Below are 14,951 nucleotides of genomic sequence, written 5' to 3'. Positions count from 1 at the left end.
TCAATTTGTAGTGAATCGATAGTTTTACTGTGTTGACTAGAGGGAAAGTTATGCTATAACCCGAATTGTTTTGTGGGAAAGTTTTCTCTTTCCATTCTGTTCATTGATTTGAATGATGGAATCGCAGAAGGGAAGGTCAACGATGCTGAAGATAAATTAGTTAATATGTGGCGTAATTTATAGTGAATTTATAGTTTTACTGTGTTGACTAGGGGGAAAGTTATGCTATAAGAGGAAATGTTTTTGGAAAGTTTTCTCTTTTCATTCTGTTCATTGATTTAAGTGATGTCGTCGCAGAAGTGAAGGTCAACGATGCTGAAGGTAATTTGGTTGATATGTGAATCAATTTGTAGTGAATTTATAGTTTTACTGTGTTGACTAGAGGGAAAGTTATGCTATAACCCGAATTGTTTTGTGGGAAAATTTTCCCTTTTCATTCTGTTCATTGATTTGAATGATGGAATCGCAAAAGGGAAGGTCAACGATGCTGGAGGTATATTAGTTAATATGTGACACAATTTATAGTGAATTTATAGTTTTACTGTGTTGACTAGGGGGACAGTTATGCTATAAGCCGAAATGTTTTTGGAAAATTTCCTTTATTCAGAAAATGTAGACAAAGAAGAAGTTCATTGATTTAAGTGATGGCGTCGCAGAAGTGAAGGTCAACGGTGCTAATAGTAATTTAGTTGATATGTAATACTTTTTATAGTGACTATAATTTTGCTGTGTTGACTAAGGGGAAAGTTATGCTATAGGATGATTTTTTTTTCTTTTTTGTGGGTGGGGGTGGGAGTTTCTCTTTTCATTCTGTTCACTGATTTAAGTGAGGTCATCGCAGAAGGGTAGGTCAAAGGTGCTAATGGTAATTTAGTTATGTGATACTTTTTATAGTGACTATAATTTTGATGTGTTGACTATAAAGAAAGTTATGCTATAAGCCGAAATATTTTTGGAAAGTTTTCTGTTCTCATTCTGTTCATTGATTTAAATGATGGAATCGCAGAAGTGAAGGTCAACGATGCTGAAGGTAAATTAGTTAATATGTGACGCAATTTATAGTGAATTTATAGTTTTACTGTGTTGGCTAGAGGGAAATTTATGCTATAAGTCGAAATATTTTTGGAAAGCTTTCTTTACTCAATCTGTTCATTGATTTGATTGATGGCATCGCAGAAGTGAAGGTCAACTATGCTGAAGGTAATTTGCTTGATATGTGGCACAATTTATAGTAAATCTATAGTTTTAACTGTATTGGCTAGGGGGAAATTTATGCTATAAGCCGAAATGTTTTTATTTTGAAAGTTTTCTATACTCAATCTATTCATTGATTTAAATTATGTCATCACAGAAGTGAAGGTCAATAAAGCTAAAGGTAAACTGTATCGATTTAAACTGGAAAAATTCATGGACACCAAATTGCAAACACGCAACAACACGAGAGAGAGAGAGAGAGAGAGAGAGAGAGAGAGAGAGAGAGAGAGAGAGAGAGAGAGAGTTGATACGTGACACTTTTAGTGACTAGGATTCTACTGTGTTGACTACCGGGAGAATTATGCTATAAGCCGAAATGTTTTTGGAAAGTTATCTTTAAAATGCAAATCCGGGTTTAGAGTCCGGATCCGGATCCTCTCCAAAATTTAATGGGGTCGTCCAGTCCATGACCTAAGATCTATCTTTGGTGGAAATTTCGTCAAAATCTGTTGAGTAGTTTTGGCGTAATCCTGTCCACAGATAGAGACACAGACCAGTAAATAAATAAATAAACCGATTCGAAAACGTAACCTCCTTGGCAGAGGTAATAACATGAAAAATATTAAAGTGGATATATATATATATATATATATATATATATATATATATATATATATATATATATATATATATATAGGGGGAACACACACAAATCGATTATTTCACGGTTCGATTGAATTTAATGAGATGAATAATTCAGATAAGGCATATAGTTTTTAATCAATATTAAAAAAGTATAGATAAATAAAAAGCCTTAGCATAAATGAAAATAAGGCGAGACATTGCTTACCATACTCGACGTGTTTATTATAACAAATTAATTTCCATAAATTTTTTTTTTCGGATATTTCTATAAAAAACATATATATATATATATATATATATATATATATATATATATATATATATATATATATATATATATATATATATATATAACGGATTTTGAGCGAAGCGAAAAATCTATTTTTGGGTGAGATGGCCATGTCGTCCTGATGGAAGTTCCTATAGGGTAGCTTCCTAGGGTATATTACAACTACGGCGATATTCCCAGAGAATTTACCTTAAGGTACCCAGAATTCTAAATCCTGGAGCGAATATCCCTAATGAAAGGGATATCGCGACATATCAGAGGACGTATTCTTGACACGCCACATGGCAATCTGCACCCCAAACAGAGATTACGTATCGAGGGGTCAATTGGCAAGAAACGAAAACGGGAAAGAAAAAGGGGGAGCCGCTCCCAAGGCTCCCTATTCTCCAGTTTCGTAAGCGTACCTGGCGCCAATCCTGGCGCCATCTGTATTCCTTGTAGCGTACACGAGGTGCTACAGATACTGTATGTAGGGAGGGGTCCTACAGCCCTTTCATAGAAAGGGAAGGGCGGGTCCATCAGGACGACATGGCCATCTCACCCAAAAATAGATTTTTCGCTTCGCTCAAAATCCGTTTTTTTTTGCTCAAGCCATGTCGTCCTGATGGAAGTATACCAGAGCATTACTGTATCTGTGGATTCTCAGAACGTGCCGTACTCCCCGGAGGTAATTTTTCCCGGTCGACTAGACCTAGAGACCTAAGATGTTACCGTTAAACATCTTTTCAACTAACCATAAACCATGTTAGAGCTTCCTGCCCCCTACAGGGAAGAGTCTTACTAGACTCTGGAAAAGTCTCGAAGAGTACATATACCTATGTATGAATACCAGGCAAGCTAATATAGTGGTCTCACCCTATATTAAGTAAAGCATAGTTTGTAAAGAACCACTGCGTCAATATGAAATATCGACCAGTTCTCCGCACAATACTTGTATTGGACAAAGGTTTATACCCGCATAGGAGGAAACATGTAAAACCGCCACCGTCCCCTTCTGGGACGGAGTCCTCCCGATAAGGGAAAGCATAAACCAATGCAACATAGCTTGCATACAGGAACAATCTATTAGAATTATCCCAGATAAATATACATAGAATGAATGCTCAATTATATCAATAAATTGACACAGGTGAAGGAGACGCAAGGTTCTCAAGAACAAGTTTATTGATAGACAATAAACAGTCAGGTTAACAACAATTCTATATATATATATATATATATATATATATATATATATATATATATATATATATATATATATATATATATAAGAAGAGGATAACCAAAACTTTAAGCATAAGTCTGATAGTAAACAGAAACTTGTTTATCTGAAAGAAAAACATTAGTGCCACTTTTAACATACCGAGGTATGAAGGTCAGAAAAGTCTGTATTACTAATCAGTTACATTAGCGTTAGAAACGCTCGGCACACATGTCTGCACTTATGCTAGGTTCACCTTTGGAAGTGGAACAGTCAACGTGGGCACCTCAGTGCCCTCACTTAGTTTGTAGCACAGAATGTAACTACACACTCACCCTGGAATTAATTGTCCCAATTAAAACCACTGTTCCTCGCAGAGTTAAACAGCAGGGTTAACGACGCAACCCACTGCTACCACAGAACTCTTTAGTTGCTCCACTTGCTTCGCATAGTGGCGAAAGAACACTCTGGAAGACTTCCAGCCAGTGTATGAACGGAGATGCTCAAAATCCATACAATTAAGGAAATTTAAGGATGAAGCAACTTTCCTCGGATCGTGACCTGCGGGTGTACTGTCAGGATCCGCTCTGCGAATAAAATATGTGATTTTCGCCCTGAATTGATTCAGTGATAAATTTGAGCCTGATGTTTCTCCCCTGAATAGTTGACCACCCTAGAAGTCTGAAGTTCTATGAAGATAGACCTTTAGGCATTCTACTGGACATAGAGATGCATCTCCTTTCAGAGGGCAGATTCTCCAGGGACCCCACCTGTTGGTGGGTAACTCATTCTTGGTGAGAAACAAAGGATCCGGAAACAGGTTCAGTTCTCCCCCATCCGGGAACTGAACACGACCTTCCTCTCTCGAGAGGGCTACAATCTCACTAACCCTGGCCCCGGACGCGAGTGGAAATAGGAAAATAACTTTTTAGGTCAAATCCATTAACGCACCCTCCTCATTGCTCCACAGAGAAGTGAAATGAAGAACTTTGTCTAAAGACCATGAAATGGGCTTTGGAGGTGCTGAAGGTCTGAGCCTAGCGTAGGCTTTCAGAACTTATTGCCTTCTAATAGATTTGCACTTATTTTCCTCTAGAAAGTCTATGCTGGCTTCCGAAATCCCGAAACGCTTTCTCACCGCTAGGGAGAGAAACTCATGAGCTGCAGGATCCGGGTTTTCTGTAATGAAGCGCAGACAGAAGACTTCTGGACTCGCTGGGTCAGAACTGGATCTGGTAGCGGTAGAAACTTCAGTCGTAGTTCCAATGCCAGGGGGAACCACACGCTGTTCGACCACTTGTGGGTCACTATTGCCGCTACCCCCTTGAAGGATCTCAGTTGTTGAGGACCCTCAACAGAAGGTTGTGAGGAGGGAACACATAAATCCTGGACCATCTGTTCCAGTCGAGGGACATCGCGTCCACTGCTTCCGCTAAGGGGTCCTCGTACGGGGACACGTACAGGGGCAACTTCTTGTTGTCTTTCGTCGCAAAGAGGTCTATCTGCAGTTCTGGGACTTGTTCAGAATGAAGGGGAATGATCCTGCGTCTAAGGACCATTCCGACTCTATCGGTGTGAACCTGGATAGAGCGTCCGCTGTCACATTGAGGACTCCTTGAAGGTGAACTGCCGACAGGTACCACTTCTTCTTTGCCGCCAATCGGAAGATGGCCAACATCACCTGGTTGAGAGGTGGTGACCTCGATCCTTGTCGATTCAAGCATCTCACAACTACCTCGCTGTCCATCACCAACCTTATGTGGATCGAGTGACGCGGGGAGACTTTCTTTAAGGTAAGGAGCACTGCCATAGCTTCTAGAAAGTTTATGTGAAAGGTCTTGAATAGCTTGGACCAAGTCCCCTGGACTTTTTCCGATGAGAGTGACCTCCCCGTCCCTCCTTCGAGGCGTCTGAGTGAATTGTCACCGACGGGTGAGGTGGCTGAAGAAGAACCGACTTCTTTAGATGTCTGGCTTGGGACCAAGGCCTGAGAAGAGTACGTAGCCGAAGCGGAACTGGTCTTCTCAGATCTCTTCGCGCGTTTGATGCATAACTTCTCCAAACTCCGGTTGCATCCTTTAGCTGTGCTCTTAGCATTGGGTCTGTCACCGAAGCAAACTGGAGGGAGCCCAGTACCCTCTCCTGTTCGCGTCTTGATATCCTTTCGGAATCTAGAAGTCTCTTGACAGAACCCGCTATCTCCTTCCTTTTCTTCGCCGGGATGGAGAAACGGTGTGACATTAAGTCCCAGTGAATTCCCAACCACTGGAACTTTTGAGATGGAGAAAGTCGAGACTTTTTTCTGTTGATCTTGAAACCTAGATACTCTAGGAACTGGATCACTTGACTGGAAGCTTGCAAGCATTCTGTCTCGGATGCTGCCCACACCAGCCAGTCGTCCAGGTAGGCTACTACCTGAATTCCCTTTAGGCGTAATTGTTTGAGAGCTACGCTCGCAAGCTTCGTGAAAATCCTTGGGGCTATATTTAGCCCGAATGGCATGGCTCTGAAGGCGTATAGTCTTCGTTGTAGCTTGAACCCTAGGTAGGGGGAGAGTCGACGGTTGATTGGAACGTGCCAATAGGCGTCTGACAAGTCTGTGGATACGGAATATGCCCTCTTGGGCAGTAAGGTCCTTATGTGTTGCAGTGTTAGCATCTTGAATTTGCAATTCACTATGAACTTGTTGAGTGGCGACAAGTCCAGAATGACTCTGAGCTTTTCCGAGTCTTTCTTAGGAACACAAAACAGCCTCCCTTGGAATTTGATGGACTTCACCCTTCGGATCACATTTTTCTCCAACAGTTCTTGAACGTACTCCTCCAGAACGGGGGTGGAGTGTTGGAAAAAACCGAGGGCACGGGGGTGGAGTGCTGTACCAGCTCCAGCCCAGTCTGTTCTTGAGTAGGCTGTGGGCCCAGGGATCGAAGGTCCACCGAAAATTCTGAAGTCTCCCTCCTACCGGCATCATCTCACTTGGACTGCCGTCCTGAGGTCTTGCCTCCCCGACCGCGACCGCCCCTGAATCCCCTTTCCCTTGAGGGGCGCCTAGACGAGCCTCTGGCTGCTCCTCTAGACTTTGCTCGAAAGGAAGTAGACTGCCCTTCGAACGTTGGGGAGAACACTGTGGACTGTGTCGACACGGCCTGGGGTACCCACTGGAAAGTGGTCGGGGTTTGTGCCACCATCTGGGGCACTGAAGGCATCGGCAACTGCTGTTGCTGTTACTGTTCAACTGGCTTGGCTGGCCGAGACGATAGCCTAGGCCTTTTAGTCTTCCTCTTCGGTTGGGGACCCTCATCCGGGGAAGACTTTCTCTTGATAGACAGGCCCCACTTTTGGAGAAGATTTCTATTCTCCGTGGCGGCCTTATCCACAACTTCTTTGACCAATTCGCTAGGGAAAAGGTCTTTGCCCCAAATGTTGGAGGAGATTAGTTTCCTTGGCTCGTGCCTCACCGTAGCCGAGGTGAACACGAACTCCCTACAAGCTCTCCTCGCCCTGACGAAGCTGTAAAGATCCTTCGTCACTGTGGCCAGATGAATCTTGGCCACTACCATGAACATTTCATGGACCTTGGGGTCACTTGCCATCGTCTCAAGAGTGGTCTGAAGAGACATTGAGGCAGCCAGTCTTTCTTTTGTCTCGAGCTCTCTCCGCAAAAGAAAGTCAGACAGCTTAGGGAGGTTCTCACCAAACTGACGTCCGGCAATATCAGCCTCCAACTTCCCGACTGAGAAGGTAAGATGGACGTCCTTCCAGTCCTTGTGGTCCATGGGTAGGGCCAGCGACAAGGGTTTACACTCCTCCAGGGAGGGGCAAGGCTTGCCAGCCTCGACTGCTTTTAATACAGCCGCAAACCCTTTCTGCAAAAAGGGGAAGGCTCTAGCAGGAGAGGACACAAAGGAAGGGAGCTTCTTACTCAATGCAGTAACTTTTGAGTTTGTGAAGCCCCTCGCTTTCATCGAAGATGAAAGCAAAGCTTGAGCCTTAGCATGGTCCATCACTATGACCTCCTTCGTCTCTGTCTCCTCCTTTGAAGCTGGTTCCTTCCTCAACCGGACATAACAGTCCGGATATGACCCTTTGCTGGGCCAGAATTCCACTTCCTCAAGGGGAACTGAACCCAGCTTATCCGACATGACGATCTTTCCAGTCGTCATCGGCATGTGCTCGGCATATCTCCACGGGTTAGCATCTGAGCACAAGGGAAGGTCTTTCATATTGAGCCTTTTCTGGGCCCACGTGATGCTGCAAGCTTCTGCATCCGCAGTTCCATTGCAGCCGCCTTCTCCATATTCTCCTTCTGCATTTGTTGGATCATTCCAACAATGGAGGAGAGGGCCTGTCCCAGCTCTACTGGGAGAGCGGACGATGTTGAGGGAATAGGTTCAGGGATCAGAACCAGAGCAGCCGACACCTCGTTGGCTTCTTCCTCTACGATGTCTGGGGCTTGATCGTCATCCTGGCCTCCTGCCAGGAGGTCTTCCTCCAGATGCTCGGACACGTCTGACATCCTGTCGCCCAACTGGATGTCTTGCACGGCGACCGCCACTTCAGCATCCACCTGGATCTGAACTAGGGGGATCTCCTCTTGAGGCTGGGGAATCACTGCATCAGCTGATGCCCTAGGGAAAAGGTAAGCCCTCATCTTCTCACTTGGAAGATAAGGTCCAGAGGTGTTCTTCTGGAAGCCCCTTACCCAGGTGCGAAGCTTCCCCCTTGCTATATCCCTTGATTCCGCTGTCCTAGGGGAATCAAAAGCTTCAGTAATCAGGTTAGAGCATACGGTACATACCTGGGGGCCCCAATACCGGAGCTCACCTTTGGAGACAGCGCATGCTGCGTGCCTCCTACATAATCCATGTCCGCAGAGGTTCTTACTGCGGACGTTGCAGAAAGCACTTCCGTACTTCGGACGTACCTCCTGCAAAGAGAAGAAAATTTCCATGGGTATCAAGTGAACTATGTATCACTGGATATGCACAGTTTAGCATAACAATTCAGAAAGGAAAGACACACACTTGTGTTTCCTTCACAACCAATTGTTGCAGCCTTCCAGATAATAAAATCAAATGGTTAATCTCTTCTAGAATAACCAATGCAAAGTTTCCAGAGGAAACAGGTGGAGCTCACACCTAAGCAATGATTTTAAAATCCTGGATAATAGACAAGAAAGAACTCGCTTTCTTATCTGTAAGGCAACAGCAAAGGGCTGTGCAAGACAACACAAAAGTGTTAGAACACACAGTGCTGTACCAAGACTTATACTATAGTTTTCCTCTTACAGTATATGTTATACTGAAGAATACTGGTACAGTATAGGAGGTTATGTGCCGGCCGGCACACACCATAACTAGCTTTAAAGTATACTACTTAACAGCTATAAGGCGGCAGAACGCTGGTTCAAATGCATGTGCCGGCCGGCAGTAACTGCCGGCCGGCAACAGCCAATGTCGGCTACACAAGGTAGCACCCGGCTGCCGGCCACTGCTCCTAGCGACCGGCAGACAAGGGCTGACATTAGCCGGCCGGCAAAGGTAAACAACCGATGCCAGCCAGCAGCAAAAGAACCAGAGGACTACGACTGCCCGGCTGCCGGCCTCATAGGCCGGCAGCCGGGTCGGGTACAGCACTAGAAGAAAACAGAATGGATGCCGGGATAAGAGCGTAAACTACCTCCAAGCCCGGCAATCCGAAAGAGTGCATATAAGGAAGGGGAGAATCTAATTCAGGCTTCCTGACCAATGCCGTCTGGCTCTACAGGCAGGCATGGATAACGGACCAAGGGAGGTCCGGGCAGCACTCAAAGCAGAAGACCCTTGCCGGCCGGCAGACTCTGCCGACCGGCAAGGGACTGAGTCAATTCCACATCCTAACCTATCCTAGGTCCAGATGTAGAATGATGTACAGTACTGTAATGGCTAGGCCATTACGGAGATAGAGGGGGAAGGGACAAAAGAGGGTCCTACCAACCTTGCTTTAGTGAAGGATCACCCGCAGCCAAGAAAACTCATCTTAGCCTAAGGGAGATCCAAGGAGGGTGGCCACCAATACTTGCCAGCTCCCAAAGAACCAAAGCAAGGAAGGTGTTGCAACTCTCAGGGAAAGAATCTTATCCTCCCACCGAGAACAGCAACAAGGACTAGTCTGCTAGATCACAAAAGAAGGAATCATCTCGTACAGAAACCTTCGGTAGTGACCTAAGGAGGCTAAGCCTCCTATGTCTGTGTCAGGCCAGCGAAGGAGACTCTACCTCAAGCCAGACGAACACAGACTCAGACTAAAAACTCTGTTGTTCTGTCCCACTCTGAAACCAGACTTACTGGAACAGGAAGGTACAGTAACACCCCAGTATAGTTTTATCGAAAGTTAATTCAGATAAACCACTTAGGGATAAGCCCAAGGCTTAAACAGAGGGAAAGGGATTGCATACCTTCTCCGAAGAAAAGAAAGCAACCGGGGAGTATGAGAAAGTATACTAAGGCTCCATAAGCAACTTAGCCTAGGCACCAAGAGAATCGATTACCTAAATCACCGAAACTCACTCGTATACTCTCTTGGAAATATTCAACATAATCTTAAATGTATAAAAAACAGCCTAAAGCTTCAATAAAATTTTAATACACTCGGAAAACCAAAATCATGCAGAAAGTACTAGGACCAAACGACTAGGCTACATGGCCTAGCTTAGGCCAGAGTTGGCGAATACTTCGCCAAAATAATACTAAAGCACGAAAGAAAATCCTATGTAACGCTAAATAGCTAAAATTTATTAAAGCAAAACAACCGGGAATGCCGCTCTGGCTAACTAAAACTCATACCTAGCGAGCGACAGCGTCCATGACGCCTCCGGTAGGCTACTGCTCTTGTAACAAAGATTAATCCTTTTAATCACTTAAAAAATTACCAAGAGCCTACATTTATACATAAAAGAAATGGTACTCAACTTATCAGAGGCCGACGAAGTTGGAGAAGCCATGAAAAGCTGAATAAATCCAAGATTTGCGAGAAACACAGGAAAAAACACCGAGTTGTTAAGCTACGCAAAAAGGAATACAGATGGCGCCAGGATTGGCGCCAGGCACGCTTACGAAACTGGAGAATAGGGAGCCTTGGGAGCGGCTCCCCCTTTTTCTTTCCCGTTTTCGTTTCTTGCCAATTGACCCCTCGATACGTAATCTCTGTTTGGGGTGCAGATTGCCATGTGGCGTGTCAAGAATACGTCCTCTGATATGTCGCGATATCCCTTTCATTAGGGATATTCGCTCCAGGTAAATTCTCTGGGAATATCGCCGTAGTTGTAATATACCCTAGGAAGCTACCCTATAGGAACTTCCATCAGGACGACATGGCTTGAGCCCCCCCCCCCCAAAAAAAAAAAAAAAATATATATATATATATATATATATATATATATATTAAAAATATTCGAAAAAAATTGTATGGAAATAAATTTGTTATAATAAACACGTCGAGTATGGTAAGCAATGTCTCGCCTTATTTTCATTTATGCTAAGGCTTTTTTTCTTATCAATATTTGTTATATTGATTAAAAACTATATATCTTATCTAAATTATTCATCTCATTAAATTCAATCGACCTGTGAAGTAATCGATTTGTGTGTGTTGCCCCTATTTAAAAGTATTATTCATTTCAATAAACGTTAAATTGTTCATTTCCTGAAATGGATGAAGACCCTGACGTAATCATGCAATTGATTATATATGTATTCAACTAGTAGTATTTGCTTCGTTTTCAATCAATTATGCTTACTCACTCACTCACTCACTTACTTGCTTATTATTATTATTATTATTATTATTATTATTATTATTATTATTAGCTAAGCTACAACCCGACCTGGAAAAGCCAGATGCTCTAAGCCCGAGAGCTCCAACAAGGAAAAATTGCCCAGTTCGGAAAGGAAATAAGGAAATGAATAAACGATATAATAAGTATTGAAAAATTAAAATCTTACTCATTATTATAATTATTATTATTATTATTATTATTATTATTATTAATAATAATAATAATAGCTAAGCTACAACCCCAGCTGGAAAAGCAAGATGCTATAAGCCCAAGGGCTCCAACAGGGAAAATAGCCCAGTGAGGAAAGGAAATAAATAAACGATGTAAGAAGTATTGAAAAATTAAAATCTTACTTACTTACTTACTCCTCTGGGCACCCACGGGATACATACAGCCTCAATGAATTCACGCCATATGTCATTTTCCTTTGCCATCTCTCTGAGCTCAACACAATTCTCAGATCCAGCCTCCCTTCGCATTGTCATCAGCCACATTTCTCTCAGCCTACCACGTACTCTCACGTCCAGTTATATCACAATTAAATGAGAGAGAAGTACTTTTAACAAATACGAGTTGGATAGTGGTGAGAGTGAAATGCAATCCTATCTAATAAAGGTGGTTTTTCTTAAGTACTTGCAAAAGCTGTCTTGTTTAAGTTGATAACATTACATATGAAAATTAATAAGATATTATTATACTGTAATAGAGACATGGGGGAAAGGTACTTTCTCAGAGAAAGAATTTAATAGTAAACATTTATATGAAAATACTCTCTCCCCTCTCTCTCTCTCTCTCTCTCTCTCTCTCTCTCTCTCTCTCTCTCTCTCTCTCTCTCTCTCTCTCTCTCAATACAATCCTGTCTTGTCATGTTTATTCCTATTTAATTTAAACGAAGACGATTGTTTGCAAACACAAGGACTTTTCTAGTGAAATTAGATACTGCTCTTAATTTTTTCCTGGTATACTTGTAGGAGATTTGATGGGAACTGACGTCGCAAAATTGAAACGCGTAAACACACTTCTGGAGTATAAATACGCTTATGCGTAATGACGTAGTTTTTCGCGATGATAAATGAATTCAAAATTTTAGGAATGATTGACGACTGTAGTTTTTAAAGGTTTAAATGCTGCTCATGAATGACAGAGGCAAAGGGCAGCTAGAAGGACAATGCCCTAGAGACTGACTATATATACACTTAAAAAAACGTAATTTTAATCAGAAATTTTCCGTAAAAATATACTGTTCTCAACCGTATTTCAATAAAATACAAACGACCGTATTTTTTTTTTTTTTTTTTATACAATACTTTGATATTATCTTTTACGAGTTGGTGACCGTATTATCCCTCCTTTACATTAATATATCCGTTTTTAAAACGGTAAATGTCCGGCAACATTTATTCCAGGATTTTTACCGTTTTTAATGCAAATTTCTATCAGTGTACATGTGATCAACCCCCAAATCCCATTTCCACCCAAGCTAGGACTAGGAAGGGACAGGCAATGGCTGCTGGTGACTCAGCAAGTAGAGCTATAGGCTCCCTAAACTCCTCATCCTTACCTCTTAAGGATGGTGAGGTTGCAGACACTACAAAAAACTATCACTTTTGAGCGGGACTCGAACCCCAGTCTGGCTGACCGCTAGCCAGGGATGTTTATTATTATTATTATTATTATTATTATCATTATTATTATTATTATTATCATTATTATTATTATTATTACTTGCTAAGCTACAACTCTAGTTGGAAAAGCAGGATTCTATAAGCCCAAGGGCTCCAACAAAGAAAATAGTCCAGTGAGGAAAGAAAATAAGAAAAACTACTAGAGAAGTTTAAGAACTAATAACATTAAAATAATACTTTCATATATTAACTATAAAACCTTGAAAATAACAAGTTGATAAAAACGTCAAAATAACAAGAGGAAGAGAAACAAGATAAAATTGTGCCCGAGTGTATCCTCAAGGAAGAGATCTTTAACCCAAGTCAGTGGAAGACCATAGTATAGAGGCTATGGCACTACCCAAGACTAGAGAACAATGGTTTGATTTTGGAGTGTCCTTCTCCTAGAAGAGCTGCATACCATAGCTAAAGAGTCTCTTTTACCCTTACCAAGAGGAAAGTAGCCACTGACAAATTAACCCCTTGAGCGAAGATGTATGAGGACAGAGAAGAATATGTAAAGAATAAGCCAGATAATTCAGTGTATGTGTAGGTAAAGGGAAAATGAGTCGTAACCAGAGAGAAGGATCCATTGTAGTACTGTCTGGCCAGTCAAAGGACCCAATGACTCTCTACCGGTATTATCTCAACGGGTGGCTGATCCCCTGGCCATCCTACTACCTACAGTGGATATTAGTGTACCATGTCCTATATAACTTTTATTTTAGGAGGTTGTGGGATTTGTAGAAGAAAATGACAGTTGAAGTACTGAAAACTGAATGAAAGATCAACGAGAAACTGCTGGAAAGGACAAAAGCTAGAGGTTATAAACCCCGACGAACACATGGCGTTTCCCGTAAGGTGACCTTGGATCTCTCTCTCTCTCTCTCTCTCTCTCTCTCTCTCTTATACTTGTAGTTATACCTAGAAGGCCAGAAGGGAGGTTGGCGAAAAAGGAGCAACTTTAATCTAAATAATTAGCACTTACCTTGGCTTCATGATTGCACTTTTAAGGCTTTTGAGTGCGACGTGGCTCGTGTAAGCCCCTTAATGATAATATTTTTGCTTCCAAGGTCTCGAAAATGAAACCGCGTTTGCAACAATCATACAAGACGCTGTCAACATTGCCGTTATCATTGCTAGTATAGCAGAAGAGTGGTCATATTATAAAGGAAACTCACTAGGTTTATATTTTCCTGAAAAACTGAGGCGACCCGTAGCAGAAACCGTTGTTAGTGGATGTCTTCTTTAAGGTTAATGGCAGGAGTAGCATGATAGATCATAGAAATCTTGTAACGCAGAAGGGGGGAAGGGAGAGATTCATATTGTTTATGGAAAAAGGTCGAAAGAGTAAACATTTGATTGTAGAATTCACACATATACAATCACGTGGTGAAAGGGTTTGTGTAAGTCCGTGATCAGCAAAGCTGTATTAGTGAGGAACACCCATACCATGTTGAATTGTTGTGAGCAATCAGATCAAAATCTCCCACCATCACCAATCCGCAGTTGCCCAGCGAAGTGATGAAAATTGCCTAAACCCCCATACATGAATAAGGTATTTCTGGGGCCTTTGTCCTGCAGTGAACTAGAAACGGCTGCATTTGTTGTCGCAGTATTACTATATATATATATATATATATATATATATATATATATATATATATATATATATATATATATATATATATGTGTGTGTGTGTGTTTGTGCGCGCGCGCGCTGTTTGATATATTAATATTTTTCTGTAACAATAAGTATCTTTCAATAAGTATATTATGTTAAATATGAGCTGCCACTGCTTATAGAAATAACTTTATTTTTTATTGTTATTATATAAGGATGTATAAAAACAAAACAATTGTGTACATTATTGTTTGTAATTTATACATTTCTTATCAATAGTAACTTTAGTTAACCTATATGCTTATTGATTTGAATTTGATCTGCATATTATTATTATTACTAATATCATTTTATTATTATTATTATTATTATTACTTGCTAAGCTACAACCCTAGTCGGAAAAGCAGGATGCTATAAGCCCAGGGGCTCCAACAGGGAAAATAGCCCAGTGAGGAAAGGAAACAAGAAAAATAGAATATCTTAATTACGGTAACAGCATCAAGATAAATATTTCCTAA

General features: G+C 41.7%; 1 protein-coding gene across 1 annotated transcript in view; it reads left to right on the top strand.

Moving 5' to 3' along the window:
• LOC137657177 (uncharacterized) overlaps positions 1–14,061 on the top strand; it is a 56,206-nt gene extending 42,145 nt beyond the window's left edge. The window contains exon 6 of the mRNA XM_068391523.1: positions 13,883–14,061. Within this exon, the coding sequence (XP_068247624.1) occupies positions 13,883–14,061 (179 nt within the window). The remainder of the gene's footprint in view (positions 1–13,882) is intronic.
• Positions 14,062–14,951: the final 890 nt, after the last annotated feature.

This window comes from Palaemon carinicauda, chromosome 18 (assembly GCF_036898095.1).
Source record: "Palaemon carinicauda isolate YSFRI2023 chromosome 18, ASM3689809v2, whole genome shotgun sequence".
NCBI classification, from domain to species: Eukaryota; Metazoa; Arthropoda; class Malacostraca; order Decapoda; family Palaemonidae; genus Palaemon; species Palaemon carinicauda.
The sequence above is the reverse complement of the archived record's forward strand: the minus strand, read 5'-3'. Positions and strand labels throughout refer to the sequence as shown.